At 40.1% G+C, this 27,569-nt stretch overlaps 1 protein-coding gene across 6 annotated transcripts in view; it reads left to right on the top strand.

Moving 5' to 3' along the window:
• SETDB2 (SET domain bifurcated histone lysine methyltransferase 2) overlaps nt 1-27,569 on the top strand; it is a 115,300-nt gene that overhangs the window by 59,208 nt on the left and 28,523 nt on the right. For 3 of the 6 annotated variants that reach the window (XM_024569781.3, XM_024569770.4, XM_024569780.3), the window contains 8 exons: nt 1,283-1,399; nt 4,908-5,077; nt 6,805-7,015; nt 7,559-7,658; nt 9,331-9,424; nt 13,381-13,730; nt 16,730-16,818; nt 17,435-17,876. In XM_024569781.3, the coding sequence (XP_024425549.2) occupies nt 1,283-1,399; nt 4,908-5,077; nt 6,805-7,015; nt 7,559-7,658; nt 9,331-9,424; nt 13,381-13,730; nt 16,730-16,818; nt 17,435-17,552 (1,249 nt within the window). In that variant the 3' untranslated portion in view covers nt 17,553-17,876. Of the gene's footprint in view, nt 1-1,282; nt 1,400-4,907; nt 5,078-6,804; nt 7,016-7,558; nt 7,659-9,330; nt 9,425-13,380; nt 13,731-16,729; nt 16,819-17,434; nt 17,877-19,848; nt 23,435-23,526; nt 23,928-27,569 lie in introns of those variants that run through there. The other 3 variants (XM_053916556.2, XM_024569784.3, XM_024569782.3) reach the window with 3 other exon arrangements.

The following is a 27,569-nucleotide window of genomic DNA, read 5'->3' as shown; positions in this document are numbered from 1 at the left end:
GAAACATTTCTGCCACACTTTTAGTTGTGCTGCACTCATTGCATTGTCCCTGAAGGTCTTCTGAGTCATCCAAATAGTTTCCCAGCAGGAATGTTCAAGCTTAATGCAAATGCAGATTTGTTCTTCTACTTGCTCAGTCATTTTGAATGTGGTGGCCACACAGTACACATTTGCACTCAATGGCTTCCAATGACCCCACTGACTGGTACAGCAAAGTCGTCATTGTTCATGCATGTGCATTCCAGTCCATTCTCCTTGGATGCCAGGTTATAGCAATGTTGAATGAACAATTCTCGTTATATTAACAATGGCTGGACTTTTTCCAGACAGACCTTGTACATATTTTAAATACAGAAAAAAGAAGGACTAGGTAAAATGATAACAGTTAATTGTATGTGATAGAAATATGAGTGCTTATTAATTGTTATTTTTCTTTATTTTTAAACTTTGCAAGCAAAATCATATCATAAAAGCAACTTTACATTTTCTGCACTGTAATAAAATCCAGATTAATGAAATTTTTATTGTTTTTTTCTGTTGCAAACAGTAGCCACCACTCTTATGCATGTATTATATATATACAGAAAAATACAGAAGAGAATCAAGAAAGAGACCTCAGAGGAACTTGTTGAACAAAGGAGATAGATCCAGAGATTTTAACCAGCTCATCAGTAGTCAATATCCAATTTACAGCTGAGATACCCAGGTTCCTTACTCCCTATCAAGTTGTAAGTTTCTCTCAAGTTAGACAATCATTTAAAAAGAGGGAGAGAAAATTGTGGTTGCATGTTTCTTGTTGAGGAACATTATAAAAAAATAAATTTAGTAACCAGATATCCAGTGTCAACTTACCCAATCTGCTTTTGTGTCATTGGAAAGAAAGATAATTTAAGACATCTCCAGAACTATGTACACCTTTTTGAGTTTGACACATATCAGTTTATCCATTGTATGAGGAGAGTGGACCTAGGAGAACAAAAAAGCTTCTGCTGAAAAGGAAATTAAAGGAGTTCATTTTGAAAAGTTAAAGAAAACTTATATGGTTAAGTATTTATTTCATGAGCAAATAAAGGTAGAGGGCAGTTTATAATTATTTATAGACTTTTGGTAAACAATCTCTTTCAAGGAGGTCTATCTAGGGAAGAAGTTCAACTATTCATGAGACTATCTGACTATCCTAAATACAATTAATTCCTTTACTATATCATTTACACTTGAATCAAGTCTCTTTACTTTATGCTTTTTTTATTCTCACTTCTCCCTTCATTGCCTTCCTTTGTAGAACAAAATGTGCATGTCTTCAAATGACAGCAAGGAATGCTGAGATTTGCCCCTTGTCAAGAGATAAAATAACCATTGGATATAAATATAAAAGACTACAGAGATGCATACCAACTGGGTAAGATACCTTGAGGATTTGTTATAGGGTGTTTGTATCTTTGAAGGTGGGGTCTTTATTATTGTACCTGTAGTCTTACAGATATTAAATCTTAATTTTTTATATCAAAAATCTATATTAAGGAATTAAAAAAATAAACCCGTATATTGTTCTTGGAAATGGGAGTGAGAGACCACATATGTATCATGGAGAGCGTACATGAACCGAACACTCAGGTGCATTGAGTCTGGCTTTTACCCTCTAGAGTTAGCCTTTGGGAAGCTGTTTCCCCTTAAGAAATATCCTGTGCTAAGCTCTTCTAAGACCTGGGAATTTTCAGCCTTTCAAGGTTGTTTTTAAAAAATAAACGAACAACCCTGGCTTATGTGGCTCAGTGGATTAAGCACTGACCTGCAAGCCAAAGGGTCGCTAGTTCAATTTCCAGTCAGGGCACATACCTGGGTTGTGGGCCAGGTCTCCAGTATGGAGTGTGTGAGAGGCAACCACACATTGATGTTTTGTTTCCTCTCTTTTTCTGTCCCTTCCCCTCTGTCTAAAAATAAATAAATAAAATCTTTAAATATATATATATAAATAAAAAATAAACAAACAGAACATTTTTCCTTCTAGACATTCCTTTCCCAGACATTTTCTTCTTAGACATTTCTGGATTTTTAAAAAGCTAATATTTACTATGTGCCAGGTATTGTCCCAAGCACCTTGTAAATGCTGACTCATTTAAACTTCACGAAACAATCCTGTGATACCTTATATATATAAATATAAAATCCAGAGCTTCTGATCAAGATGGCGATGTAGGCAGGCAGACTTGGCTCACCTCTTCGCACAACCACATTAAAATTACAACTAAAATACAGAATAACCATCACTCACAACTGTCAGAAATTGAGTTGATTGGAAGTCTGACAACTTCAGAATTAAAGAAACCACACCCATCCAAACTGGTAGGAGGGGTGCAGGTGTGGAACGGGCTGGTCTCTCATCCACGTGTAGTGGATAAAAATTTGGGAAGGATATCTCAGGAGTGAGAAGTCCCACCCCCATACCAGGCCAGTCCAGGGTTTGAGTGCAAGGAAGATAAGTCCCCATAACTTATGACTGCAAAAACCAGCACCGATTGAGTCAGTGGAAGTAACTGCTTGAACCACAACCAGTTCCTCTTAAAGAACCACACACGGACTCACCTACTCAGACTAACTCCTTCTGAGCTCCAACACAGGGGTGGTAGCTTGAAGGTCCTAGTGGCATAAGGCTGGGAGAGTCTGAAGTGTCTGGTATCGGGGCCAGCAGGGGACATTGTCCCTTTTCTGAGCCCTCCCCCCACAGAGCCATGGTGCCGGCAGGGTGGAGCCAGAGTTGACTCCATCAACCTAGCTAACACTGTTTGACACATCTTGGAGATCCTCAGAGACTCCTCCCCATCCAACCCATGCTGCTTTTCCACATGAATGGCTGCTTCACAACTTCCTAAATCCTATCAAACAAGCAACAGCTGGCCTCAGTGAGCTCTAGGCAGGGCACTAGCAATAGCCAGTTTAGTTTCACAGGTTGGCTTTGCCTGGGAATCTCCCAGCCCAGCACAACTAGCAGCCGTCTTAGATTGCTTTATAGCTCAGAAAGGGTGGCCAGGCAAAACACAGGTGGGGACTGACTTTGGCCAGCACCATCCAGGAAACCCCAGGACCAGTACACCCAGTGGACAGCTACTGATCACTTCAGAGGGGCACTACCCTGCCCCTGCACAGCTGATCCTCCACAGATGGCAGGGGTTGGTAGTAATTAGTCACAGCCAATCCTTGCCTGGGTAAATCCCTCCCATTGATCAGCCAACAGGAACCAAGGCTCAACTACAAGAGGAGGGTGTGCTAAGCCCACACGAAGGGCCCATCTCTAATACCCAGCTTGGGTAAATGGGGGGAGGCTGTGCCACTGGGCCCTATAGGACACCTACCACTTAGGGCATACTACCAAGACATGAAGTCAAAGCAGCTCTACCTAGTACATAGAAACAAACACAGGGAGGCTGCCAAAACAAGGAGATAAACATGACCCAAATGAAAGAACAGATCAAAACTCCAGAAAAAGCTAAAAGAAATGGAGATAAGCAATCTATCAGGTGTGGAGTTCGAAACATTGGTTATAAGGATACTCAGGGAACTTGGGACCTGAGCAGCATAAAAAAGATCCAGTCAAAATCAAAGAATTCACTAATTGAAAGACAGAACAATTTACAGGGAAACAGTAGAGTTAATGAAGCTAAGAATCTAATGATTTGGAATATAAGGAAGCAAAAAACAACCAATCAGAGCAAGAAGAAAAAAGAATTTTAAAAAATGAGGACAGTATAAGCAGCCTCTGAAACAACTTCAAGAGGTCCCACATTTGCCTTATGGGTGCCAGAAGGAGAAGAGAAAGAGCAAGAAATTGGGACTCTATTTGAAAAAATGATGAAAAGAAACTTACCTAATTTGGCAAAGGAAATAGACGTGCAAGTCCAGGAAGCACAGAGAGTGCTTCAAGTTGGGTCCAATCAAGTTGGTCCCAAAGAGGACCACACCAAGACACATCATAATGAAAAGGGTTAAACATAAACTGAGAATCTTATAAACAATAGAAAAGCAGTGAATTACCTACAAAGGAGTTTCTATAAGTCTGTCAGCTGATTTCTCAAAAGAAACTTTGCAGGCAAGAAGGGCCTGGCAAGAAGTATTCACAATGATGAAAAGCAAGGACCTACACCAAGATTACTCTATCCAGCAAAGCTGTCATTTAGAATGGGAGGGCAGATAAAGTGCTTCCCAGATAAGGTAAAGCTAAAGGAATCCATCACCACCAAGCCATTATTACATGAAATGTTAAGGGGACTTATTTAAGGAAAAGAATATCAGAATTGTGAACATTAAAATGACAAATTCACAACTTTCAACAACTGAATCTAAAAATAAAAACAAAAACTAAGCAAACAACTAGAAGAACAGAATCATAGGTATGGGAATCATTTGGAGGATTATCCGCTGGCGGGGGGTGGGGGAGACAGGGGAAATGGTGGGGCAGGGATCAAGAGGCATAATTGGTAGGAACAAAATAGACAGGAGGATGTTAAGAATAGTATAGGAAAGGGAGAAGCCAAAGAACTTAACACTCACAACCTACGGACATGAACTAAGGTGGGGGGTATTGCCGGAGGGAAGAGGGGTACTGGGCAGAGTGAGGCAAAGGGAAAATAATTGGGACAACTTAACAGCATAATCAATAAAATATACTTAAAAAATAAAATCATATAATCCCCATTTAAAAAATGGAAAATTGAAGCAGAGAGAGGTTAAATAACTCATCCAAGATCACACAGCTAGTTAATGCTGGAGCTATGATGGGAACCCCACGCAGTCTAGCTCTAAAAGCCTTCCTTCTCACTTAGTCTGCAATTATTAGTGACATAGCAATATTAACTGCTTTGGTTTTTAATTTAAGGATACCTATTGATTTTCTCTTATATATTTATTGACAGCATTTATGAATGCAGCCTGTTGTGCAAGTGTAATCGACGAATGTGTCAAAATCGAGTTGTTCAGCATGGACCTCAAGTGAGGCTACAGGTTTTCAAAACTGAGAAGAAGGGATGGGGAGTACGCTGCCTGGATGACATTGACAGAGGGACATTTGTTTGCACTTACTCAGGTAAAGCAAGGGTTTGTTTTCAAATGACCGTATCTACATTTCTGAATCTCCATTTTACTAGTCAGGGCCATTGAGTTCTTATAGCAAGGACGAGAGCAACAGTATATAGGAGGAGCATACAGAGGGAGGAAAGTGACTGGGAACTTGGGTACTGAAGGGATGAGATGCCTTAGGGGGTGATGTTCTAGAAAAGAAAGGCTCAGAAATAAAATTTGGGTTATTGTGTGAGACAACTTTTTTTTTTGTCTTCATGGCTACAGATGCTTTGGTGTAAGATAAGAAAACGTTGTAAATATGAAAACTAAATTACTGAATTATCAGTTGAGGACTACCTTATTCAATGTTTTGAGCTATTAAAATTTAATAAGGTGCCCTGACTGGTGTAGCTCAGTTGGTTGGGCGTTGTCCTCCAAAGCAAAGTATCGCTGGTTCAGTTCCCAGTCATGGCACATGTCTGGGTTTCCGCCAGTCCCCAGTTGGTGTACACGAGAGAGGCATCCCATTGATGTTTCTGTCACACATCGATGTTTCCCTCCTCTCTTTCTCCCTCCCCTCTCCTCTTTGTAACATTAAATAAAATCTTTTTCAAAAAGGATTTAATAAGGCAATTTTGTAATAAATACATGTGTGTGGTGATTCAGGCAGTGACTTTAGGCAGCACACTTCATTTCAGAGCCTCAAGAGTTTCCCACATTCTGAGCAAAACTTTGCAAACATTGTGTCACAGTTGTAGAGTTATTGATTCTTTAGGACCACAGCCCCAGGCCAGACATGTCAGTCTCCAACATTCTTAACCATTTACCTCAGAGTGTCAGGCAAAGTTCCTCATTCTCTCTCTTTACCAGGAAATGAGGGTTAAGAAAGCATGGCTCTACCAGAGACAGTCTAAAGGTGTTGGTCTGAGGCTTTGAGCTAGGCAGCAGGGACAAGAGCAACCCTCCTCATTTGAATTTCCAGGTTCACTTCAGTGAGGGCAAGAATTATCAGAATTCAGAATAGTCACACTTGGATCCCTGCCACATACCACTTATAGGCACACAACTTGCCTAGATGGTCATCTCTTATATTTTCCAAATAACTCTTTGATGAAAGTCAGCTGCCTATAAAATACCAAATATGTGCAGGAAGTATTGCCTTTATCTGCATTGCTAGAAAATGCAACTAAGGTATCTGATCCAGCTGCTAACTTTGGCTTGGTAACTGTAATTTTGAATCCCTTGGCGAGAAAAATGCATAAACTTTAGATAGATTTTAATGTTACACTAGGACTTAATATGAGAACAATAGACACATTTCACCACTGATTTAAATGTCACTTTATAAAAACAGTATTGATTTTAAGTGATAAAGCATTTTTATCTAGACACAAAAGCTTCAGTGTTAAGGCTAGATTTCACCTCGCTAATTTTCTAGAATGCTTTCTGATCTATGTTTTTGTTTTATGTTGTGTAGCTAAATCTCTTCTTTCATGTTATACCAGAATAGACAAGTGCTTTTTTAAAATGCCCTTTAGTTTTTCACATACTGGAAGACATGAGATCTCTTACTCATCTTTTAGTATTCCTTGCAGTAGTTCTCTAGGATGTTAATGTGTTTATCTTCATTCTAGAAATAAGGTATACCTCACAGGGTTCTTTAGTTATAGAGCAGAATAGAGATACCATTTTGTTGCTTAGCAATTACTACATTATTTTTTTGTCTTTTTAAACTCTTTTACTCTCTCTTAGGAAGATTATTAAGCAGATCTAACACTGAGAAACCTGATGCTATTGGTGAAAATAGAAAAGAAGAAAATACTATGAAAAATATGTTTTCAAAAAGGAGGAAAATAGAAGTTGCAGATTGTGAGGTTGAAGTTATCCCATTAGAATTGGAAAGAAGTGCTAAAACTGAAGAGTATCCAGATAAATTTAATACTAATCCTAAAAAGCCTGTTACGTAAGTAAGATCTTAGGAACCCAATCAAGAACTGATCTATAATATTGGTCAATATTGGTTGTTTGTTCATCCCCCTTTCTTCCTCCCTCCTTCCCTTCCTTCCTTCCTTCCTTTTTTTCTTTCTTTCCTCCCACTCCTATATACTTCCTATATATAAACTTGCTTCACAGTTGTAAGTTTAACACTGAGAAATCTAGGATACTTAGATTTAAAAATCTAGCTAACATACTTTATTTCCTCAGTGTTCTATTTCAGGAGTTTTATCTTTAAAAACTTTATGATTTTAATCAGGTTCTTCTGGATGTCATACTTTGCAGTTTATTTTCTCTCACCATTCTATTTCCAACACTTTTCATAGATTTTCTTTTTTGAACGTATTTTAAAATATGATTTACTTTAAAATATGATCATATTCTTTTTTTCTGGTAAGGGTCAGGCATAGATGTTATTACTTAGATTAATTTCAAATGGATATTTCCATAACATTTATATTATCTATATTTCAAGGTCTAGTAAAGATAGTAACTTTGATTTTCTTTTCAGAGATATGAAATGTAACAATATTTCAAGAATTCAGTATCATTCAGCCATTAGAACGCTGAAGACCAAGATAGCCATTATTCAACCTGATGGGAAAAAGATGGTAAAAACTGCAAAATGTAGATGGGGTCCTTCTGAGAACACTATATCCAACCTTTTTATCTTTTACTTAGTTCAAATTGTTTATGCTAACTATTAATGTGTAGGATTTCTTTTACTGTTTTGGAATGGGTGTACTGTTGAAGTGTTAATGATCATGGTTTATTTACTTAGTATCCTCCGTGGTGGTTGGCATGTCCAAATTTAGACTTTTAAGGAGAATGTTGGTCATGATCTAATAGTGTATTCTACTGAGACTGAGAGCTATTCAGTTGGGAATTTGTAGACGCTAAAGTGTTTGAGTTGATAATAAGAAAAATAGTTAGAGGATGGAGTAATGTAGGTTGTGAGATGCATGAAAAAGAGGAGATGCAGACTAATGAAAGGTCATCCAAAAAGCAACATTTTACATGATAACCTCTGGAGATACATTTTTCAATCTGAACTGAGAAGAATAACTAGTCAGAGACTGTAACCTAGAATCCGAGAAAGATGCAGGAAAAAGAAGAGAGGCAAACATAATGGTAGTTCACATTAGGGCTTTGATGAAAAATAAAAACTCTGCCCTGGGTGTTGGACAAATTTCCCCCTCTGCCTACTAGCCTAGAGCAGGAACCTCCTTGGTATCACATAATTATGAAAAGGTTGGGCCATGGTATCACACAGACATAGGTTTGACCTTCAGCTCTACTGCTTACTAGCTGGGTGACCTCTTTGTCTACATTTCTTTATCTGATAAATGAGGGTAATATCCAAGTCAGTTAAGAGGATTAAATGAGATAAACATCAGAAACCTGTTGTACCATGCTTGATACCCAGGAAGTGCTCAATAAATGTTGTCTCAGTAAATGTCAAACTTGAATAACAATAATGTCAACATTTCCTGAGCAGTTAGTTTAGTGCCATGCATTGTGCTAAACAGATAACTCTTTTTTAATGTTCATTTTTATTTTATTTTATATTTTCGTTGTTGTTCAAGTACAGTTTTCTGCCTTTTCCCCCAGCAGATAACTCTTTTGAATAGTTATTGTCATTTTAAGTAACTGCAGTGTCTGCAGTGCATAAAGATAAGCAACTTTTGCCCTGGCTGGTGTGGCTCAGTGGATTGAATGCCGGCCAACAAACTGAAAGGTCGCCTGTTCAATTTCCCTGGTCAGGGCAAAAGCCTGGGTTGCAGGCAAGGTTCCCAGACGGGGTGTGTGAGAGGCAACTGATCTGTGTTTCCCTCTCTTTCTCCCTCCCTAGCCCTCTTTCTAAAAATAAAAAAATAAAGTCTTTAAAAAAAAAAGGCAACTTCTTTAACCTTTTGTTTTTTTGGAAGTAGAAACTAGCCACAGTGTTTTTATCTTCGTACACCTTATAGTTGAAGCCAAATTCATAGTCTGGTATCAGAATTGAGGGATACAGATGTATTTGAATTTTATTTTGAATTTTAATGCCTAAAGAATGTCTTGAATGTTTTTATAGTATTTATACCTGTAGCTTATTACTAACATGCCTACAAGTAGAACAGCCATCACTCCTAAGTTTCCTTCTGGTATCAGCTTTGAGGCTTTCAAAACTAATGCAGTAAGCTACAGCCTATGAAGATTAACACTTGAGGAAAGAGGTCTAACTGCTAAATTAAATTTTTTTCCCTGACCTAAAAAGTAACATTTTTCTTGTTTTATTTTAAGGGATTTGCTTCCTCAGAAACTATCACTTCCGAAGGTAACGATGGATTTAAACCAACTCAAATACATCTGACCACTAAAGCCAAGGATATGAAAAGTAGGCTTTGTTTGACTTTGTGCCTGCCTCTTCTGCCTCTTTGTGCCTTTTTGTCTGTCTTGCTCAAAATCTGTGGTTTATTTTCTCAGACTCCAAAACAAACATGCTGAACCCATCACAAAAGCTACTACTTGTCTAAATCAGATGTTGGTAAGCTATGTATGGTTTGTGGGCCAAATCTGGACTACCACCTGTTTATCTATGACCCACCCATCAGCTAAGATGATTTTTTTACCTTTCTAAATAACTGATAAGAACATGGATAATATTTGATGACACTTGAAAATTACATGAAATTATAATTTGTATCCATAAGTAAAGTTTTATTGAACATAGCCACACTCATTCATTTACATATTGTCCCTATTTTAACACTATAGCAGCAGAGCTAAATAATCATGACAGAGACCATATGGCCAAAAACAAGCCTAAAATGTTTGCTATTTAGCCCCTAATACAAGTTTGCTGCCCCTCTTCTACTAGTGATCTATGTGGCAGGAATGAGTGGGGTGGACAACTCTTAGCCTACATTATCCATGATGTTATCTGTGGCTGTGAAAGCATTTCAAAGCAGTCATTTCCTCACTCTTTGAGGCCCCTTTAAAAATAAAGACACAGCATTCTCCTGCAGTTTTCCAGCCAAAACTGTTGCTGGGGATGCTCAGCAAAAAGTGAAAATATTGCTACCCTGAGTGTTTGTATTTCAGTGTTACCAGCCTTGCCATAGTTAATATTATGACTTGACAAGCCTGGGTTTTGGTACTTTTGCATTTCAATATATCCCTCAGTGGGGAGACATTGCTGAGAGGTGATCCTTTTTTGCAGAACCGATCAGCCATTAGTTCTTTTCCCTTTGAGATTCCTTATATCTGCCAATTCCCTACCTGGTCGTAGAGGATGGAGATTGGAGGAGGCTCCTTGTGTTGATGGGAGAGATCTGGTTCTTCTTGCTGACGCATATAAAGAATTACAGATCAACAAATCTGTTAGCGTGTAATCAGTTTATTAGTGACCTGTTCCCATGGAAGAGAATGGGACTAGGTAGAGTAGGGGAGTAAAAGGCAAAGTTTCAGGGTAGAGCAGGGCAGCAAAAGTAAGAGTGGCTGAAGACCAGGGCAGCAAGCCCCCAGGCAGCCTGAGGCCAGGTGACCAGAGGCCCAGTGGCCTGGGAGCCAAGAGCTCCAAGAGTTCCCCGAGACCCCAAGAGAGAGAGTGAGTCCTTTATTCTGAGGACTTATATAGTTGGTGAGATAGGAGAAAAAAAGTAACATGTTGATTAACAGGTAAATGTGGTGCCAGCTTTCCTGGGGGAATGTGACTACCGAAACTTAGGTATGTGTGGGGGTCTGTTAGCCCGAATCCTTATTTCGCTCCAGACTTCATTTGTTCATCTTGTTGTAAAACAAATATGTGACAGGAGGCTGTCAATTAAAATTGAGGCACTTTCCGAAGTTATTTATGGGCTCTTTTTGTAAGCATCAGGGACTCCCTCATAAAACAGATAGTGACCAGAGGTAGACAATTAACCAAAGTTGTTTTATGGGCTCCTTCTTTGGGCACCGTGGGCCCTCTCCCACATTCGAGGCCTTGAGATGAAAGCAGTTTCAAAGCTTTCTTTCCCAGATAATGGAAATTCTACATAGAATTTCAAGGATTTCCCTTCTTTCTTGCTAACATAGTGTTTCTTGTGATTTTGGAACACCTGGTGATTTATCAGACCAGGCTCAGGGCTGCTGAGCTAGCATGTGAGACCTGTCTCCTTCCTCCTCCCTGCCTCGGTTTACTATTTATTCTACCTAATTGGTAAAAGGCTTTTCCTGGCAATCAGGGTGCTAGCTGCTGGCCAGTAACAGTATTGCAGTCTCAGAGTTCTTCCTGTGCTGTCTCCTGCCTCACTTGACTGAAAAGGTCTATCAAGAAAAAGTATTGATGTATTATAATTAGTTCACAATTGTAGGGGAGAAAAGAATCTCTTCTTCTACCTGTCTTAGGTTGTCTGGCTGAGGCCCTGCAAATTAGGCTGACAAAACAAACAAGTTTATTACTATGTATTACCATTACCATATGTGTTATGCATGTAACACTTAAGAGTACAGTAGTCCCTTTATCCACTGTTTCACATTCCAGTTAACAAGTTTTAAATTGCGTGCCCTCCAGAGTAGCATTATGAAATCTTACACTGTCCCACTCCATATCACCCAGTACATGAATCATCCCTTTATCCACAGTATCCATGATGTATTTGATACTTGCCCATTAGTCACTTAGTAGCCATCTCAGTGATAACAGATTAATTGTTGCATTGCAGTAAATATGTTCAAGTAACCCATATAGTAGCCTAACATTACATCATTGCCCATGTCATTTACCTCCTCTCATCAAGTAGGTATTATATCATCTCATATCATCACAAGAAGAAAGGGGAGTGTATTACGATAAGATATTTTAAGAGAACACATTTATGAGCACATTTGGTTATTGCAGTAAATTGTTAGAATTGTTCTATTTTATTATTCTTGCTAATCTCTTACTATGCCCAACTTATAAATTAAATTTTATCATAGGTATGTATGTATAGGAAAAAACATAGTATTTATGGGGTTCAGTATAATCCTCAGTTTCAGGCATCTACTAGGGGTCTTGGAATGTATCTCCCTCAGATAAGGGGGGACTGCTATACTAAGATGAGTAATTCAGATTGGTGGCTCAGAATTCCAGCTTATCTAGGATCTTAGCCAAAGAACAATAAATTTTTAGAGGCATGAAAGACAAAAGAAAAGGACCTTTAATCTTCAGGGGGAGCAAATTGTGGGAAGGAAAATATACGGGAACTAATGTTAGATATAGACTAATTAGTAAAGTTAGTTGTGTAGATTTCTCTGGTTCAGTCTCCAGGATGATAAATGTCTAGAGTTCTCTGGTGATTAACTTTTATCCTCCCTGGTAGGGGAAGAGACACTTTTGTAAATTTATGTCCTGCTTTTAGGCAGATGGGGGAGGCAGAAAGCTTTTCTGGCATATGCTACTTAAATAATTCTTATGTAAAAGAGGCATATTTGGAGGTGACATATTCTGATTTCCTTCTCCATTTTAATGCATGTGACCTGTAATGAGTACTATTGCTTTTGGTTCTTTTGCCATTCTCACTGACTACAGCAATGTATATAGCAGGCAGTAAAAAAAAAAATTAGTTATGTACTCTTAGTGCTCACAAGTCATCTATGATTAAAGTATGAGTACTTGTAGGAACAGCAGCTTGCAATAGTAACGCTTAAATCAAGAACAGTGATTTTGGAGAAGTATAATTTCTTTATACCACTGAGGCGGCACAAAGCTTTATAAAAATAAATGATTTTGCTTATTTCATTTGATATGCATTTTACACATTTGAATATTCTAAAAAATTATTTCTAAAATTGTTTAAGCAGTTCATTTCCTTCTATGGTATTATTTTATGTAAAAGTGTGATTATTGTATTGTCATCTAGGAAAAACAGCAAGACTAATATGTACAAAGCCTATAGCAATTATAGAGGGTGACTTCAATAGGGTCTTTTTAGGCTTTTCATTGGTGTCTTAAAGGCCTAGAGTACTCCCTACATACCACTATTACAGCTATTTAGAATGTACTTAAGTGCAGATTCCAGAGTTGAAGAGAGGTCAGTTTGTGAAGAGTAGAGATTAAATATAGTAACAGGAAGCAACATATAGATTCATTAAAAGGCACTTTTATGTAGTAATAACATTTCTGGGTTACCCCACTTCCTTTTATTATTGTGGATTGGGTGAGTCCCTTAAACCCTCAGAGGCTCAAAGTTTTCATATATAAAATTGGAGCACTATCTGCCTTAACACATTGTAAGGATTAGTGGTCATTAAAGCAACTAGTGTTTAATTAGTATTGTTAATCTCAGCAATATTGCTCAGCCAAGTATATTTCCTGACAATTCCTTCCAGAATGTTTATTAGTGAACGCAAGCTCAAATCCAGTTGAAGATTCTGAAGACAAACTCCTGATTGAATCAGATGTGATAGATATAACTAAATGTAGAGAAGAAACTTCACCAGGGGGCAGATATAACGAAGCAACCACATTGGATAATCAGAATATTATGAAGGAGTTTGAGGTTCAAATACTAAAGTCCCAAGAGAAAAAGTCTCCAACATGTCAAAACCAGCAGGTCATTTGTGGTAAAGAGTTGTCAAGTGAAACCAAGAATACTTCATCTGATTCTCTAAAGTTCAGTAAAGGAAATGTGTTTTTACTGGATGCCACAAAAGAAGGAAATGTGGGCCGCTTTCTTAATGTGAGTATATGGGCTTTTTTCCTGTGCTTCTCAACAAAATTATAAGGAAAATATGAATAACAAATTCTGGTGCCAGACTATGAGGATTAAGATGTCAGTTTTTTCCACTTGTATGACCTTGGGCAAGATATTTAACCTCATCTTATTTCTGACCTCTATAATATTGAGATGATGATGATAATAATTGAATCATAGGATTAAGTGAATTATTTATATTGTATAAGTGCTTAAACAATACCTGGCGCATAGTAAATATTTGCTTAAGAAAATGATATAAATGTTATGTAAGAAAATTATTTACATTTATTTGAAAGATTTTCAAGATTTGTTACTTCCAAAAAAATCCCAGTGGGACTCATAGAATAAATTTCTCTTTTGAGTCCTATATAATACAATAGATCTTATTCAGAGATGCCTCTAATAGTTCAAAAAAGTCATTTGGAGATATTTATGTTTTACTTTCAGTAAGTTTTGAGTGATTTAGTGGCTTAGTATAGAAAACCAGTACATTTATCAGAATATTGCATATAACTATCCCACTCATTTTTTTATTCCCAAACCATATTCATTCTCTGTGTGTATGTTTGGGAAATATTTAATAAGATTTATTTTCATTTATATAGAGAAATACTTATGAGTCCTCTGGTTATTAAGATTAATTGACATTTAAGATTCCTGTCATCTTCATGGTAAGAGGTATAATTTGTATTATTGGTCATATCTCCTGTGTAAGGTGGACTTGGCATACCTTGTGGCTTTCCCATTAGACTTTTACCCTACCTTGCTTCCGACCATCAGACATAATTATCAAAGAATTTATGTTCCCAGGAATCCTATAGGGAAGAAAAATCCCTTTCAACCTCTAGTCCCATTGTTTATATAGTCTCTCCTGTCTTTGGCAAACTGGACCACGCAGAAGCCCTGAACCATCCGATTGAGAGCTGAGCCAGACCCTCCTGTATGCCTCCCTGATCTCTGGGCTCCACTTTGTCTTTGCTTATCATATCCAAGAGAGTGAAGAGGAGTCGTGGAATGAGGAAAAGGATTTCGATTTCCTCCACACATCCTTTGCACTGACCCCTGAATAAGGCCTTAATTATTTTCTTTGATCTGTATCAGAGCTCTTCTCCCCTGTGGGGTGGAATTAGTGGGATGGGCAGCCTTGACCTTTCCATTAAAATAAAGATGAAGGAAGGGAAGCCTGAATGGCACCTGATTATCAAAAGCATTCCCTTTGACACCTTTAGAGTAAGCTCAGTGCCTCTTAAAATGTAACTTTTGGATGGTTTAAAATTTATGTGCAGTGATAATTTTACATGTAATTCAGCTGCCATGAGATGAAAAAAATAGTCTTAAATTAGGAAATCTTTAAAAACAAAGAGGTTTTTCATGCTAATTTGGTCAATCTGATAATTTGACTTGTTTCTTTTTTCTCCTAATTAGAAGACTACTTGGTTAACAGAGAATCCTCTCTTCCCTTCCTTTGTCACCCAACTGCTGTTCTGTATTCTACTTTGACTACTTCTACACCATTGCCAATCATGTCAGGAGATCCATTAAAGAAGGATTCCCAGCAAAAGACTGTTATGGCTTTATTTCCCATCAGTTATGTTGAGTGGTGGCTGCACCAATACAATTGGGTTGGTTTCACCTCTCCCAGTCAGCACATCAGCCAGGTCCCTCTCTTTGTAGGAGAAAAAAAACAGGTTCTTTCCCTCCCACTCTCCCTCCTTCCCTCCCTCCCTTCTTTCCTCTCTCTCCATCTTTTTAATTTTTCTACCTAGATAATACATTTCTGTGATTTAAAAATTGAAATAAAATAATAAGCCATGCAAAATATAAACATATAGCTAAACAGAATTCTCTGCCAAGGTAGCTCTGAGCCTACCAAGCAAGCACCATGAGTACAGGTCATAGGTCCCAATTAGAAAATGTATGGACAGGAAGTTATTATCATTGAAATTAAATGCTGGCCCACATGCTCAAGGAATATTGTGATTTGATTCTTTCATGAATCTGGTGATATATGAATGTGTGAAGATGGCAGCTGGTGGGCAATAGAACAATATTAGAACGGTGGTAATAGGAGGACATAGTATTATCGTGTGTAGAGGCCTTGGAACAAGTAAATAGTGGTTAATGTTCAGCAGAAAAATAAGTTACTTACACATGTCCCCTTTCCCAAAGGGCTTGTTTTGATTATGATGTAAAACTCAGTTTGTGTATAGTCTTCATATTAAACTCCTTGTTATAAAAAGACACATACTTTGAGAAGTACTATACCCCCATTCAACCTGCCCCCACTCCACCTATAGTAAAATAATTTTTATTACTTTCTTGTGTATTCTTAATAGTGTTTCTTTATGAAAATACAGGTAAATATAAATATGTGTTCTTACATAAAAGACAGCATATTGTAGTCACTGTCCTATACTGTGCTTTTTTAATTAACAATATACCCTGGAGATCTTTCCATATCTGGACACAGAGAGAGCTTATTTTTTGTTTGTTTGTTTTTATTTACAGATGCATAGAATTCCGTTGTGTTGATAATACCACAGTTTATTTAACCAATTCTCTTTAGATAGTCTTTTACTTTGTTTCTGTACTTTTACTGTTAAAAACAATGCTCAATGAATAATCTTACACATAGATACATGTGCAGAAGTGTCTGTAGAATACATTATCAGATATGGGATTGCTGAATCAACAGATACATGCATTTATAATATTAATCTTGATAGATTATCTTTTATAGGGGTTTAGACCATTTTGTATTTCTACCAGCAAGATGTAAGAGTGTCAGAACAGGCTTTTCTGAATGAATTACTATTAACAGGATTGTAGTGAGCTATGATATTTTACATACTAGTCAACAAAAAAAAAAGAAAGAAAAAGTCAGCTATGTTGGAAACAATGGTATTCTAATTCTTCAAAGAATAAGATATCAAACTTTATGCTATTTCTAACCTCTGTTTTAATTTTTTTTTTTTAAACAGCATAGTTGTTGCCCAAATCTTTTGGTACAGAATGTTTTTGTAGAAACACATGACAGGAATTTTCCACTGGTGGCATTCTTCACCAACAGGTTTGAAATTTTTTGTGATTTAATTTTGAAATTGTGACTTTAAAAATGACAATAGAAGACAAAAAGAAACTAGAGGGACAGGATGGGAGCAACAAAAAGCAAAAATATGAAAAGATATGTGCTATAGCCCCAAATATCTGGTATCCCAGAATATTCAGTTATTGCAAACTGTTTCTATTCAACCAAATTTTAAAGAGCTGAAATTTCAATTTTTATTTTCTCTTAGAATTAATACCTGAAAGAGCTAAAAATGGCAGTTTTCACCCAATTCAGTTCAGGGGATAAATGATGTAGACTGCTACAACTTCATTAAGTCAGAACTATCCCCATCTACCACACTGCAGGCCTCATCACATCATTGGTTTCCATTATTCGCAAAACACACTTCCTTCCTCGTGGATATTGACAGATTTCTTCTTACTCAGGATTTTAGTAGATTGGAAATAAAACCCAAATGATTATTTTTTTTAACGAAAGAGCATTCTTATTTGGTGGTCGTCAGAGAGAATAAATTGTATTTTTAAGGATAGTTAATGATGTTAATATGAAAATTGATATGATCAAGTTTGGTTCACTCAGGGTAATTTACCATTATTTTTTAATTTCTACTTTCTAGGTATGTGAAAGCAAGAACAGAACTAACGTGGGATTATGGTTATGAAGCTGGGACTGTGCCTGATAAAGAAATCCTCTGCCAATGTGGGGTTAATAAATGTAGGAAAAAAATATTATAAAGCTGTAGCTGATACCTGTTCATGAAATTAGCTTATAAAGCAGAAATTAGAGCCATGCAAAAGAATACCCAGTTGTCAGTAGAATTCAGTTTGTGACCATCAAGAGAATTCCTCTCAGTGTATCCTTGTCAGGGGGTTCATTTGTGTGACTTAGAAATGCTAGGAACAAAGTAAGGACATTTTCATATGCATAGGGTATCTACTCTTACCACTATTTGACTTTATGTATGTAGGATGGAAGTGTATATTTTATATGAAATACTACTATACAATTTGTAACTTCTTTGTAAATTATATATGAAGAGAAACCAATGTCACATAGAATTCAGTTATTCTTGTTTTTATTGTCTTTGAGTTCATGGACCCAAATGGCCACATTTCATGACTTTACCTACAAAATTCCTGGCAAATAATTTACCATTATGAGGCATAAGGTGGGCAAAAGAGTGAGGAATATAGCTCCATGAAGTACAGTCCCATGAAACCATTTGAGTGAGAAAGGGTGAGAAGCTCTTCTGTAGGGATGATGTTGGCAAACTCTTTGAGGTAAAGCTACTTTCCCACAGATTTTCTTTATTCCTTCAATATAAACACAGACAGGAAAAGAGGGAATAGAAACCTGAAGGTGTTGGAAGATTTTTGTTCTGTAACAGAGCCATAAGAAAAGGAAACCCGGAAACTAGTCAGACTTGATTATTTAGGCCAAAAGAGATTATGTTGGGCAAGAATTTCATTTAAAAAAAAAAAAAAACTGAGCTAAAAAGTCTGATGTATCTACTTGGATTCTCCTGGGTATGATGTGCAAATTGTTTTTCTAGAGAAAAAGGGAAGTAGTTAACTTTTGTATGGGTTACTTAGCCCTGATCATTCATCTGTTGGAAAGGGGGATGGGAACCTCCAAGAGTCAAAACTAATTTTATTCTTAACAAACACGTATACTTGGGTGCTAGGAACTTCTCCCCTTGGAACTAGGATGGGAATACTAGCTCAAAAAGGAGTAATTAAAAGTAGTTCTCGAGGAGGGGGAGTTGGGGGGGGGAAGTAGTTCTCATTTCTGAGAGATTATATGTTTATTTTTTATTTTTTCTGAATCTGATTCTGGTTTTAGTTTGGTTTCCTTTCAAAGTTCATTCTAAGTTTAGACCCAATTTAATTTTTTTAAGATTTCATATATTTATTTTTAGAGAAAGGGGGAGGGAGAAAAAGAGAGAGGGAGAGATATTCATGTGAGAGAGAAACATCAGTCAGTTGCCTCTCATATGGGGACCAAACCTGCAACGCAGTCATGTGCCTCCACTGGGAATCAAACCAGCGACCTTTTGCTACAAATTTGTAGGATAACACCTAACCAACTGAGCCACACTAGTCAGGGCAGACCCAATTTTTTTTTTTTTTTTTTTGCTTCTTTCTTTATTGGACGCTTTGTAGATGTCACGCAGGTCTAAAAGTTACACTGTTAAATAATTATTTAAAAACCGATCAGGACCAAGGCCCTGATCCAGAGCTCCAAACCAGAAGCAGAAAGGAGTGGGGGCGGTGGGGTGGGGGTGGTGGGGTGGGGGTACTCCTCCAACATCACCAAAACCCAGAAACCAGGATCCTAAGCTCCTTCACAAGCCAACCAGGATATGGGCCCTTGGGCCACCCCTCAGGTGCCTCTGGCTGCATCACTGGGGTCAGGAACCAGCAAGTGGCTGGCAGGGACAGCCAGCTGAGTCCAGACATGGACGAAAATAGTTGGAAGGACAGCAAACGGGCAGGTGCTGTCCAGCCGTAGACAGGACCACAGAGTGCAGCTAAGGCAGGTGAGAGCAGGGGAGGGCTGGGGAGCGGCATTGCAGCAATGCAGGTGTGCGGCCCCGCGGCCGGGCCAGGACAGGGCTCACATGTTGTGGGTCCTCCTGGTAAGCTGGGGCTCCTCGCCCACCAGCTTGGACTTGAGGTGCTCCTTGTAGGCCAGGATGTCTCCAGGACACTTGGTTATTGTCTGCTTCTCACAGACCCAGATTTCTTGTGCTACCTGCTGAATGAGCCTGAAGTCGTGGCTGACCAGCATCATGCCACCTTCAAACTCATTGATGGCATCTGCCAGGGCGTCGATGGTCTCAATGTCCAGGTGATTGGTGGGCTCATCCAGGAAGAGCATGTACGGGTTCTGCCAGGCCAGCCAGGCCAGACACACCCGGCACTTCTGCCTATCAGACAGGTTCCGGATCGGGCTCCCTGCTGTTTCCCAGTGAGACCGTATCGCCCAATGATCTTCCTCATTTCTTCCTTCTCCTTGATCTCTGGATAGCCCTTCATCATGTACTCCAAAGGCGAAAGGTCGAGGTCCAGCTGCTCTTGTAAATGCTGATGGTAGCGCCTTATTTTGACATGAGAGTGTTTTCGGATCATCCCGTCTGTGGGCAGCAGCTCTCCAGTCAGCAGCTTCAGAAGAGTCGATTTCCCTGCTCCGTTGGGCCCTACCAGAGCCATTCGTGTGTCAAGGTCAATACCAAACTCTAGATTGTTATAGATACAAGGCCCATCTTTTGTATACTTGAAGCTCACGTTCTGCACCATAATGACGGGTGGGGGGATCTTGCCACACAGTGGGAAGTAAAATGACAGTGTCTTGTCGCTCACGACCCTCTCACTCAGCCCTGACACCATCATCTTCTGTAGCGTCTTCTCCTTGCTCTGGGCCTGCCGGGCCAGCTTCGCACTGCCATGCCCGAACCGAGCAATGTAGTTCTTCATGTGCGCAATCTGATCACATGAATCAGTGAAACCTCTTCATCTGGTTCTCCTCCAGCTCCAGCCGTGTCTTCACATACTGATCATAATTACCCGTGTAAGACTTCAGTTTCCTGCTGTGCATGTGAATGATGTTAGTGCAGACGCTGTTCAGAAAGCCCTGGGAATGGGACACGAGGACCAGGATGTGCTTAAAAGTCTTTAGTTCCTCTTCCAGCCACATGCAAGCATCGAGGTCCAGGTGGTTGGTGGGCTCATCCAGGAGCAGCATGAAGGGCCGGATGAAGAGGGCTCTGGCAAGGGCGACCCTCATCCTCCAGCCCCCACTGAAGTCTTTTAGTTTCTTGTGCTGCATGGCAGGTGTGAAACCCAGCCCGTGCAAGATCCGCGAGGCCCTCATCTCCGCCTTGTCTGTGTCCAGCTCCTCCAGACGCTCGTAGAGCTCCATGAGCTTCTCACACTCAGCATCCTCGTGAGCCAGCCGCTCAGCCTCCCTCTCCAGCATGGCCCGCTCCGTGTCCACTTCCATCACACACTGCAAGGGTGTCTTGTCACTAGGGGGCATCTCCCGGGTTGGATGGTAGATGTCGATGTGCTCGGGGATGGGCACTTCCCGTTTCCCAATGGCAGAGAGCAGCATGGACTTTCCAATTCCATTTAAGCCAATGAGGCCATAACGGTGGCCTGAGTTTAATTCCAGTTTGGTGTCACTGAGCAGCTCTTGACCGTGAAAGGTGAGGGAGAGGTCGATAATGTGGACATCATTACTGTTGGGGTGAGAGGCCAGGACGCCAGTGACAGCTCGAGCAGCAGCTTTCTTCATCTCAAAGTCCTCCAACTCCTTGGTCAGCAAATCCACCTCTGTGGTCTCCTGGCCATTGACATCCTCATTTTTCTCTGCCACCTGTGGCTCAGTGACAGCATCTCCGTTTTCTTCATGTCCCTTTTTGGGCCGCTGTCGTGCTTTGGCAGCTTCCTTCTTTTTCGCGGCCTTCTTGGCCAGGTCGGAGGGCATGGTGGCGAACCACAGGGGCAGGTTACTGTTCTTTCAGGGAGCTGATCCTCCCCGCTCGGCCTCTGGGGGCAGACCCAATTTGATTTTTTAAAAATATTGAACTAGGTGACAATTTAACTTGAAAATGTTTTAGAGTGGGAAACTAACGAACTAGAAAAAAGTAAAAAAATATAACCCAACAGCCTGTAGACAGATGAGGAAAGTTGAGAAGTCCATTTATTCACAGTAAAGATGCAGAGATTTTAGGCAATGCACTAAAATAAAGTGAGGACACTTGATCAATATGGGAAATAATTCTTGTGCAGAAATCCTGATGTCTTGATCTGCTTCAGTCTGTATTGGTTCACAGCTATCATCTTCCATCAGTGTCCTAGAGATTCCCTTTGTCTCTCTTGTGTCAGATGTTTCCAGTTAAGTCCCCTTATTTCCCTTTTCCTTGGTTTACTTCCAAGTATTGGTGAAGCACATCCTTCATTATGTTTTGAAAAGAAAAAATGAGAGGTAAGTATTTTGAGACCTTGCATGTTTGTACCCTTGAAAATGTACCCTTACACTTGGTTCCTGTTTTGGCAGAGTATAGAATTCTTGAGTAGTCTCCATTCCCAACTTTGAAGGCATCTGCTAGACTTTCAGAGTTGCTGCCAGGAAGTATGAAACCTTCTTCATTTGGCATCCAGGGTGACTATTGGAAGTCAGATGCCATTTTGATCTTTTTGTATATGAAACTACTTTTTATCACTATTGAAGTTAGTCCCATTACTTTGTCCCGATATTCTGTTCCCAGTAAGGGTCCATTTTCATCCCTTTTACTGGGTACTTGGTGGGATCTTTCAATCTTTCAAACTTTGTCCTTCAGTTTAGGGAAATTTTTTTGAACTATTTCTTTCATGATTGCTCATCTGCTCTCTTTCTAGAAATCCTGTTATCCAGATGGTAAACATCCAAGACTGGACGTTTAAAACTCTCATTTCCTTTTCTTTTAGTTTCCAGCTCTGTCTTCCAGCTATACTTTCTAGATTACCTTAATTGTCTAATTTGACTGTGTTTTAGTTTTCTGATCTCAGATTTCCATAAGCACACATACACACACACACGTATATTTTCTTCCTGCATATTCTGTGATCTCTACATTTCATTTTTTTGTTTTCCCTGTGTTTCCTCTTGTCTTTGATTTTTGTGTTATAGGCTTTCCTCAGTGATGGTGGAAGTCTACTCCTGCTTAAAAATAGAACACTAAAATCCTGAAATTATAAACTGAGAGTGGTGGAAGGTGTTCTTCAATTGCTTCACCATTACCTGAACTATTTGTTTTCTAATTTAGTCTCTTTAGGACTTTCTGTGATACAGGCATGATTCTGAAATATTGCGGTTTGGTAATATCACAGTAATTAAACGAGTATCACAGTAAATTAAGTGGTAATCTTTTTGCTGATGGAGCATCTTACTTTTAATTTTGGGGAAAAAAAAACCCACCTGTGAAGTGAAATAAAGCTAAGTACAATAAAATGAGGTATGCCTGTAACTCTCCTACTCACCTGCTTAAAATGCAAATATACTTGGCTGTAAGAGTCCATTTTTTTCTCCTGTTTTGCAGCCCTGCACTTTTGCTTCTGTAATCCATTTATGTATTTGTCAAGACTATCCAAGTCATCTTTTTTAACATTGTTTTTCTTTTCTGCTGTCCCCAACTTGCTTCCTTTCCTCTTGAAAATTTCCTCAAACCGCAAGGCCTCCAGAAGTTTCCTTCCTCCCTCCCTTCCTTTCTCCTCATCCGAGGATATTTTATTACTGATTTTTAAAAAGAAGAGGAAGAGGGAGGGAGAGAGAGAGAACCTACCATTAATTGCTTCACGTGAGTGGCCCAGGATTGAATGGCAACTCAAGAAAGATAGAACCTGCAAACTTTTTGGTGTACAGAAGCTGCCCCAAGCAACTGAGCCACCTGGCTAGGCTGAGATCTTTTAGTTCCTCAGGCAACCACCATTATGTGTTATTTTTCCAGAGCAACTTACTTTTCAATTGTAATTATATGCATTTATATTTTCTACATATATACTTAACACTCACTGAAAACCTTATATGGTGCTGTGTAACCCATGGGTGCCAAATAAAGGCTTGTAAATGGCAACTGGAATTACGGTTGTTTAATTCTGCATCCGTTTACGACATACATGCTGGCCAAACTCGATGTAATACGGTTTTTAAAAAAAACAGGGTACCTCTCAGAAAAGCAGTCATTTCTCCAAGACCACAGGGGCTTTGGCTACCTTGCAAAGGGGAGCGGGGAGGCAGGGTGGTGAGTGCCTGGCGGCTTAAAGAAGTAATTAAATTCAGACTGGGATCTGGAGAAGATGCGAGCTCCTGTTTGGCAGAGAACGCCATCTGCAAAGAACGCCATCTGCAAACTCGACATGGCGTTTCTTCTCGCAGGGGACTTTGCGCTGAGCAGGGGAAATCAGTCTCGCGGGTTGTACGAAAACCGAAAGGCTGCTTCCGGAAGTGCGAGCGCAGCGCGCAGCCGTGAGACGGCGCAGCCATGGACCCCGTGTCCCTGGCCTTGCCTGAGTTGGCCTCCAAAGCCAGCTGGTCCGAGGCCCCGGACTCGTCACTCTACCCCACAGGTGAGTACCGCGCAGCGGGGGTGGGGCTGAGGGCTGGCGGGGTTCGGCAAAAACAGGTTTGGCCTAGGACCTTCTCACACGTGTCGTGGCCCTTTGGAGCGCTGGGCCCCAATTCCGGAGCCGCCAAGGCTGCGTGGACTGACTTCGCTCAGCAGCTGTGTGGCCCCCTGGAGTTTGCTCTACGGAGTTGACCTCCAGTGGCCCTAGGGCATTTCCACAGTGGCCGGTGTAACTTCTGTTTATTTCCCCCGCTACTGATGGGACAGCCTGTTGTTACTGTCCTTTTGTATTAAGAAGTTTGGCATCAAAAAACTGACGTGAATTCCATTGGGTTTTATCTCCATGCACGGCCCCACCCACCTGAGAAGTGCCTGGAAGAAGTGGTGGGCTAGATCTCCGGAAGCGGCTTAGAAAGTTTCCATAGAGAATGTGACTTTCTGGAACATTTAGTAGTTCCTCTAAATTTAGTAGTCCCTCCTCTCCATTTAGTAGTCAAGTCCTTAACAACTCTCTCCATGAGTGAGGCAACAGTCTTCAGAGTGGGCTCCTTCCCTTCACTTAAAACAGGCATACAGTTCTACAGTGTGCTAAGTGCTGGGGATACAGAGATGTGTTATGCAGACGCGGCCCTAGAGAATCTAGTAACGAAGTTGCATATGATCTGGTACGAACCACAGAGGCAAGCCCTGGCTGGTGTGGCTCAGTGGACTGAGTGCTGGCCTGTGAATCAAAGGGTCACCAGTTTGATTTTCAGTCAAGGGCACATGCCTGGGTTGTAGGCCAGGTCCCCAGTAGGGGGCGCATGAGAGGCAACAACACATTGATATTTCTCTCCCTTTCTCCCTTCCCCACTCTGAAAATAAATAAATCTTTAAAAACAAAAAACAAAAAACCTCCACAGAGGCACAAACGAGGGACTTATAACTCAGCCTGGTGTTCACAGAAAGCTTTTTGGAGGTGAGGACATGAACCTTAGTTTTAAAGGGCAAGTCAGGCAGATGTAGAAGGGTTTAAAGGGTTTTCCAGACAGGTGGTGATGAGAATAAAGGTATGAGCCACAAAACATCATATGTGGCAACCACAAGTCAAGCAGTTGTATATTTCATTCAGCCAGTATATGTATGGAGTGCAAGATGAGGAGTTACTGGAGATGATGTTCCATTCTGACCTTTTCCCCAAACACATATAACCGACTTTATCAATGAGTAGAATTGTTTCCCGCAATACCCACATACTCTAAACTTGTTCAACCAGCCTTCCCCATTCCATTCACCCAGTTACTCCGGCCATAAACCTCTCTTTCCTTCTGTCTTCAGAGTATATCTCAAGCCACACTGCTTCTCATCACCTCCATTACTACCACCCATCCCCAAGCCACCATTACTTCCTGCCTGAACATGGGTCTCCTGGTTTCTGCTCTAGCCTGTCATACAGACAGGCCTGTACAATAGCCAAAATGATCTTTAAAAATCAGAAAATGAATGCAATTTTCCTACTCAAAGCCCTCCTATAGTTTCTCCTTATTTTTAGAATAATCTCTTACTGTGATATACAGTGTACCCCGTGTCCTGATCTGATCCAACCTCTGCTCATTATGATGACTCTGCCACACCTCATTGCCTTGTGGGTCCTCTAAGCTCCCAAACTTGTCCCTGCCTCAGGGTCTTTGCATACTATTTTTCACTTCTCTGCCATATTCAAGTCTCTGCTCAAATGTATCATCCACAGCCCTGCCTGCCCATCCTATTTTTTTTAAAAGAGCACTGCACACCCCCACCACCAGCCCTTATTACTCTATTTTCTTCCCGTGCACCTTAGTTCTTCCCAAAGTACTTGGAAACCCCCCCTGAAGTTTGGGTGTTAATTGTCTCTACTACCAGAATTAAGGCCCATGAAAGTTGAAACACTCATCTTACTCTTTGCTTTATTTCTAGTGCCCAGAACAGTAAGTACATAGCAGGTTCTCATTGTCTTTGTTGGAGGGATGAATGGGCTTGTATGTACCACTAATGAGCTTGGCTTCTATCTTACAGGTGACTGATAGTATCAGGAGAGAAACAAGGGCAGATGTACATTTTAGATAGATCTCTCAGGCAGCAACATGAAGAATGGAGTAGAGTCATGACAGAGAATGCAGAAGCTGGGAGATGAGATTATTAGAATGGACCAGGTGAAAGATAATGAGAGCAGGCGAGTCCATCTTCCACACTGCTGTCAGAACTCTCTTTCTCTTAAACACAAATGTGGGCACACACATACACAGGCCAAGGTATTTTGGGTGGTAATTAGGATTTGTTGGCTGCAAATAATACAGAAACAATTTGATATAATTTAAGCAAAAGGAATGCTTATTGCTGGGAAGCAGAGAGACCAGACTCGTAAGTCTTAGGAACATGGATGCAGTATCATTTTGCAGAACAGGCTTGTGGAACAGGCTAGGAACTAGGACCTGAGAAGCCATCATAAACTTTGACAGCACTCTCTTATTTCTGCATCTCTTAGTATATCTGCTTTGTTCTTCTCTTTCTTTGGTCCAGTTTTTCTGATAATGGTCTAGAAGATGGCTGCCTTCACAGCCTCCCAGTTGTTACATCTTTAAGAAACCAGCCCAATCTGAACCAAATTCTATTCTGAATTCTATATATGTGGGAGATGAGCAGGTAGGTCCTCTGGGACTGTCAGCTTTGCCTAGGGAAGTGGAGTCACATAGTACAAACATGCCTGCTGGGGTCATCCCTGTGTGTGACTGTGAGCTAGACGAGTACCCTAAACAAGTTCACCGAACATCATACTCCTAGGGTGCCCACTCCCTGCCCCAACAACACATTTATTTTTTTTTCCTGTTTATACATTCTAAAGCTGTTCCCAGTAATGCATTCTGACTATCCCAAATACATGTTTAGTCATACTTCTCCCACAGTTATATCAAGTCATGTCATCCAGAAACAACATGATAGAGCCATTCATTTTCCAAGGTCATTACCAAGCTTCTAGGTATTGTCTGCTCCTCTTTTGTTTTGGTCTTCATCCAGTTGAAGTATGTTGTCAGTGGGCTCTGTGATAAATCTGAATTATCCTACACATCTGATATATAATGAAAGAACTAAGATAGTAAACTGCAATAAAAACTATTGATCATAGGAGAAAAAGAGGAAGAAATTTCCAGGTCAGCACCATGAATTGGTTGCCAGTCCACAACACAGACCATACTCTACTGGAAGAGGATTATAAATGGAAATACAGTTTTAGTGAATCTCATTCCATCAGTTTCACTCATTTCTTTAGTGGTAGAATGAATGGTTACCCCAGATTCTGTCCTCTGGATGGATTGCCCTTGTCTGGTGGGATTTAGACCATCTCTGGGAAGAGGAGCATTGGAAAGACACCCCTGACACCCCTGCAAAGGTGTGGCTTTATCAATCCCCTTCCGGGTGGAGCTGGGCCTGAGAGACCAAGATTCGATGTGCAAGTTTGAGTAGTCAGTTCATGTTTTGCTGGCTTATAATTTTTCTGTGGCTTCATTCTGTAGAACCTTTCTTGGCTACCAGTTTCATTTTTGAGAAATCTTGTCAGATTAGTCTCTGTGAGTCCTCAGGCCTGCTAGACCCAGTAGAAGGACCCTGGGAAGCTGATCTTCCTTGT

The sequence above is a fragment of the Desmodus rotundus genome, chromosome 13 (assembly GCF_022682495.2).
Source record: "Desmodus rotundus isolate HL8 chromosome 13, HLdesRot8A.1, whole genome shotgun sequence".
NCBI classification, from domain to species: domain Eukaryota; kingdom Metazoa; phylum Chordata; class Mammalia; order Chiroptera; family Phyllostomidae; genus Desmodus; species Desmodus rotundus.
Note: the sequence above shows the minus strand (reverse complement) of the source record. Positions and strands in the feature narration are given on the sequence as shown.